This window comes from Eurypyga helias, unplaced genomic scaffold (genome assembly GCF_000690775.1).
Source record: "Eurypyga helias isolate BGI_N326 unplaced genomic scaffold, ASM69077v1 scaffold561, whole genome shotgun sequence".
Lineage (NCBI taxonomy): Eukaryota > Metazoa > Chordata > Aves > Eurypygiformes > Eurypygidae > Eurypyga > Eurypyga helias.
This window is the reverse complement of record NW_010231298.1, coordinates 21,339-27,669: the sequence shown is the minus strand read 5'-3', so window position 1 is coordinate 27,669 and position 6,331 is coordinate 21,339. Positions and strand designations below refer to the sequence as shown.

Below are 6,331 nucleotides of genomic sequence, written 5' to 3'. Positions count from 1 at the left end.
TGGCTGTATTCAAGGCCAAGTGGCAGAGAGAAAGGTTTTTCCAGACGAAATATGTCACATTGAAGGAGCTGTCACTTGACATCAACAAGCGGTTTCTGTGAAAGAAACCGGCAGGCTATTTTACTTTCATACACGTAAGACTATGAACATAGAGGAAAATAACAGTATCATCCCCACATTTCGTTCTGCCGAATTTCTTTCTTGACAGGCTGCTGCAAAGTTTGTGCTCAAAAGCCTTGTGGGTACATCAGGTGTCCACATCATCATCTTCACTCATTGAAACATAAACAGCTTTGCTGTTAAAATCCATGGATATTCAATGAAGTGTACTGACCGTAAAACTACCATCTCAGAAATATGAGTTATTGAGTTCTTATGCTTTATCTCGATGCAGCAGATCTTTTAACTATGTGTTTTCTTCATTGTTGATCAATTAGGCTTTAAAGTTGGGTATCATCATCTTGGTATTTTGAAATTACACTATTGCTTAAGTCCACTAGGTAAGTCCCAAAATTCTTACAGGGCTAAAATAACTTCTGAACTAAATAATGTTAAGTTTTTGTCTAATAACACAGACTATATCGCAATCCCATTGGCCTACCATGATACTGTTAAGACATCCAATTTACATATCTTATTTTACATATATGATTTATCCCAAATATGCCCACCTCTATAAGCCTCTGATAGATCAGAACCACAAAACAAAAATGTATGTAACAGTGAGAAGCTCGGACAAACCAGTGAAGGGACGAAAGGAGCAATGATTCCACCAACACGGGAAAACATGGAGCAGGCACCCATTCCAACATTCCTAAGAAGAAAACGAAAATCATTAAACAGTGACATTTGCATAGGAGAAATTACAACTTTTGAAAAGAGCCACTGAGAAAGAAATTAAAAAAAACCACCCTCAGTCACGACCCTGACCACATGAACTGGCAAAGAAAAGTCAAGTGTAACTGAAAGTATCAAGACAGGAATTAAAAACATACTGTGTGCTTCAAGAGAAGTAAAAAAACCCCTGCATGTTCAGAATTCTAACATCCATACACACACAGTGACAAAAAAAAGGTGAGATTTCAGTTAAAGCATCTTGTCTCTGCCTGAAACTTTCACTAAATTCCTTTATCCAAATCCAATTTATCAGCCGGTTTGCCCACCCATGAAAAACACCACAGACAGTTTTGCTGGTGGCTGATCATCAACAGTAATACCTAGTTAAAATACCTATTAAAAATTGAACCCGTATGATAGATGCTTGTCTACTGTCAGCACAAGCAGGGGGTGCTTGTCCCTAACGAGTGCCTATGGCTTACGTATGGCCTGCAAGCATCACGTTCATTTTACAAAGCTTATTGACCCGTCACCTTCAGTGTTGCTGGTTAGGCAAGTATGAATGCTTAATAGAGTTGTCTGGCTTACAAATCACTGTAAAAGTTACAGATACCACTCCTTAAATAAACAGATTAGCAATACCACTGTTATCATCACTAGTGGAGAAAGGGCTGCGTGCATGCAAAGCAGCCAAAGGACTATTTTACTGTTAGATGAGGAATATGGTTAGTCTGAAGAGAACACTGCAAATTTGAGGGAAGTGATAGCGAGAAGAGGACAAGGGAAGAAATTTAGCATATAAAACTACAGATAATAATTATGTGGAGCTGAAAATCTCAAATGAAAAGCTGTAGTGATTAGAAAAAAAGCAAAAGAGAAGTAAAAGGTGATCAGGTAAGAATCAGAAAAACGAAGATTAACTTGCATTACCTGATCACTGTGGGATAAAGCTCTGACGTGTAGATGTAGACAATGTTAAATGCAGCACTGATTGTCAGCTTCCCCAGCAAAGACAGAGAGCGACTATTCACCACTGCAAACACTCCAGTATCTGACAGAGAAAATGTGACCCTTGTAAGGCTTTCAAGCACTCAAATACACCTCTGTAATCACTTCCACCACACAACAGTATGGAGCGAAAAGGAATCTACCGGAGAACCTGCTATGACAGCCAAGTGTTTTTCTGTTAAAGGACAGTATTTGTCAGAGGTGATCTGTACCTTCAGGTCAAGTCTCAAAACTCAAGGGAATCCAAGGAGCCTTCTTCTAGGCAGCAATGGCAGAAATCGCCATAGTTTATACTCTGTGCCTACAGACTTATCATCTTTATCTATGCAATCAGATTTGTACAGAGGAAAACTCTCCATGTAACACACTATGAAAAGATAACCGAAAAAGTGCATTTTAAATTCATGGCAGACTTGCCCAAAATTGTTTCCATCGTATTAAATACAATCCAGTAGAAAAAGACTAGGTTAAATGACTGAACAGTCCCAGAGACTACAGAATGGAACTACTGCTCAATACCAGAAAAAAAGAGAAACAGCGTTTTCCTTTCCTTGATCTCAGTGTTACAGTAACTAATATCCTTAAAGAGTTAAAATCCTGTATTAAGGTTCTGCTGGAACATCGTATTTTAGAAAGGCAAGATAAAAATCCTGTAGCTATAGCAAAAGCTGAAACTAAACCCCAACATTTTCTGAATCTACCACTAATAACAGACTAAAGTAGTTCTGTCGGCAAATTGAAGAAGAGAATAACGGACATATTTTTCAAAAGCGAGCAAGGTTTTTAGTAGCAAGAGCCATATTCAGCCTCAATTCCATAGTAAACCATGCTTCTCACGTTATTACTTTGGAAGAAAACCAAAAGACAGGAAGGTGCCATAAAGAGCTATACCAAATACCCCGTCCAGCTCAGTTGTGCTAAAAGGGCCAACACTCATTTGCATACACCAGGCACATCAGAGCACGCGTTACGTGCCCACCAAGGAGGGCACAGCGCAAGCCACTAGTGCTATGAACAAACCATGCTCCGCGGAGACGGGTGCTCGCTTCTGGCCAGTTAGCCATTCCACTTCCTAAGGTACTCTGCTCCTAGCTCACTTTGGCAGTTCAGAACACAACTGAGTTCCTGCGATCTCACAGTTCCATCCTCTGAAAAATCTCATGCTACACTTGGACTGAGATGCAGAAACTACTCGATGACTGTTGCCAGCTGTACCGGAACACCTCCTGAGTGTCTGGGCTCTAGCATCTGGAATACTTCTGGAAACTTCATTTGCACCCCTTTAAAACATGTTTTACCCATTAGATTCATTGCCACCTAGAGCAACGGAGGCATATTCCCATCACGTTAAATCTTTTTGAACCATGCTTCAACTGTCTGAAGCATTTTCTCCCCTTACGACAGAAGTTACACATGCACAAATCTTACAAGCTGAGATGAATTTACATACCGAGTCTTCCACGGAAAAATTGCTCCCTGTGCAATTTTGTTTCTATCATTTTGAAAATGATCCAAAAATGAAAAAAATAATACTAGCATATCTTTAGGGAAAAAAAAAATGCATCTAATTTCACATTTGTTAGAGACTCCTTGCTTCAGAAAATTTTCAGAATGCTCTCTGAAGTGTAAGTTACGTGGCACATTACTAACACCATCATCACACCAGCCTTGAACATTACAGCAGTGAGCATTACAGGAAAGATGGAAACCTGCTCTAAGATCCAATTCTCAGGATCTTTTGATCCCTTCACTTGGAGAGATACATACAAGTCGCACAGATACCACTTACTGACCTGTCTATCGTTTGGCTAATGGAGATACCCCAAGAACCCTCATTCTTTGGTATTAAGTCAGAAACACTGGAGTGATTGACGTGATCAGAAGTAAAGGGCAGAATCCAAAGACAAAAGTTCAAATCCAAGCCCTTCTAAGAAGCTATCCTTATGGTCTTAGGAAGGCTGCTGCTTATCCTTTTGCAGGTTAGCTTCTCTGGCTTCAACAATTGAGACTCGCATTTGGTAGGACCCTAATCTGGTACCCGTCAAATTCTTAGGCTATAAGATGCTGTGTTTTCACTTTATCATGTACTCCAGAAACAAAAGAAAATATTTACCTTTTTTTTTAGGAAGAAACATGACAATAAGACAAGCCAATCCGCCCAGGAACAGAAACGCACTCAGTGTTCGCTTCCGACCAAACCTGATGTGCAAGGATAACAAAGCTTTATTCTGCATTAGATCTGCAGTGTGCAGAGCAACGAGCCCTCTGAATTCACACTGTCTTTTTATCTGCAGCTCGTAATTCCGAATGCCATCTCTCCCAAACGCTTCCTCTCACACTGTTTCTAAACAAGCTTCTACTGCACTCTTAACAGAACAAGCAGCAAGAAAAAGCTGTATGCAGTGGCTGACAGTTTCTAGGATTCTGAGGTGTTTCCCACTGTGTGTGCACATTTGTAAAACTCCTCAGGAGACACGCAGAAAAGAGACTGGGAGGTAAATTCTACAAAAACTGGAAGACCTCGTCCAGAGTGCCACGTCTCAGGAAAAGGCTAAAATATCTAAATCAACCATTCTGCTCACATACTAGTGCGCACAGCAGCTCTCACACGATACCACGACAGCTTCAGTCGCAATAGCTTTGACCTAACAGTGAGAATAGGGATTGCAAGTCAGAGGCGGGAAGAATGCCACCTTGTGTTAGCATGGAGTCAGCACAGCTAGGTTCGACTGCTAGAGGAGGTCAGCCTCACCTCTGAGCCCAACTTAGACAGCTCATAACTACTGAGAACAAGTTCACCTGTTGTTATCTGAAATAAAGATACAGCAGTGGCACTTGGAAATAAAAATGCGTTTCCCAGGAGAAGGGCGTAGCAACACTGAAGCAGGAAGCCCCCCAGTCCCAACAGATATAAGCTGGGAGATGCAATATGCAGGAAACCTAACTTTGAGAAAAATTGTAACAAAACAAAACCCTGAATGGGTTAATCAATGTCATACCTACCATTTTTGGTTAATCAGGTAAATACAGATTGGGTACGCTGGGATTTCTATCAACCCTGAAAGGGCTAAATTGGCATAAATACTTCCACCTAAGTCACCCACATTAAGGGTAAGACCATAGTAAACCAGGCTGCACACAAACCTGCAGAAGACAGAAGAAGAGTAAAATCAGAGCTGCCGCTTTGCCTGCCAAATCAAAGCACTGGTCTGACACAATACACTATATAAACTGTGTTTAGTCTTTCAGGAGGTAGGTCTGAAATGTTTCTCTGCAAGTGTGTGATGCTTTCTAGGCAAAGAAACCATTTTATCTCTGTGGAGACGCAAATTCCTGACTTATTACTCAAATTTCAGATTACAGTCAAGAAGAATGTGCATAAACCAGAATAAAGTTAAAATACGATCACAATTGTACTATTTGTCTTGAGAAATGAGGTCGGTCCTTCTCTTTTTTTAATCAGGTTTCACTTTAGTCCATGCTTTTCCTGATTGTGTGTAAAACCTCTCTCAAACAGTTCAAATGACAGTTCTGCCTTCTTTTCATTTCTACACCCTAGTCCAGTTTCATTCACTCTGCAATTTTGACTTTTCTTTTGTAACCCTAACTGGTTGTCTTCTTCACAGAGAGGAAAGGAACAGGTCACTAATTCATTCTGCAGGAAATCAGGAAAATCAACCCTTCTGCAGTAAGCATTTGAAAAAGCAACAAGAAAACAGCTCTGTGTCCCCTGCTGACAAAATAATGACTTTTTTTTTCCTTTATCAATACATCTTCCCCAAATATAGGCATTATAAAAGCAACTATATGAAGATTAATGCCAGAGGACTCTCATGCCACGTCACACATAAGGTTTACTTCAAAGTGGCAGCAAAAGACCTCATGGCTAGCAGAGCTATCTGAAACAAAATAGGCATTTTCAGAGGGTTAAATTTCTGCTGGTGACTCGAGGTAGTTCCTGCTCCCTGTTCCCACCATGAGTTCCTGCTCCTTACTACAGCGACTGGTAGCACGCTCTGTTAAGAAGATAAACACTCCTCAGACAAGGTAGGCCACCCGCCTGCTAACGGGCTCCTTGCACACAAAGAAAGAATAATCCATGTGACTGAAAGCACCAACACACAGCACCGGGCCAAAGAGGAGGGCGGCATGGCCAATCTCAGCAGCCTTTGAGGGTCAGAAAGGGAGAGAGTCCTCAACTAGCTTGAGACTCAAAAAGCATGACAGAAATGCAAAGATAAAACACCTCAGAACTAGACTGCAGAAATGACTTCAAATTCAAACGCACAAAGGAAATACTGTACTACAAGGATCCTTTTTAATTACAGAGTCCCTAACAATGCAGGATGCCCCTAAGTACAACCAGCAGGATAAGCCAACCCTCAGCAGCTTGCTCTCCCAAAGACTGAGAGGCAACAGTAGCACAACTGGGCCTACAAAATATTTCAAGTACCAGGTAAACATCATGATCAAGGTGCGTCCCAAG

At 41.0% G+C, this 6,331-nt stretch overlaps 1 protein-coding gene across 1 annotated transcript in view; it reads right to left on the bottom strand.

Moving 5' to 3' along the window:
- Positions 1-741: 741 nt before the first annotated feature.
- The window catches only part of LOC104516607 (solute carrier family 22 member 15-like), a gene marked incomplete at its 3' end in the record, with an annotated part of 26,675 nt that continues 21,085 nt past the window's right edge, over positions 742-6,331 (bottom strand). Inside the window, 5 exon segments of the mRNA XM_010160992.1 lie at positions 742-814; positions 1,768-1,888; positions 3,959-4,044; positions 4,849-4,989; positions 6,299-6,331. The exon segment at positions 6,299-6,331 is cut by the window's right edge and continues 29 nt beyond it. Coding sequence (XP_010159294.1) covers positions 742-814; positions 1,768-1,888; positions 3,959-4,044; positions 4,849-4,989; positions 6,299-6,331 — 454 coding nt within the window.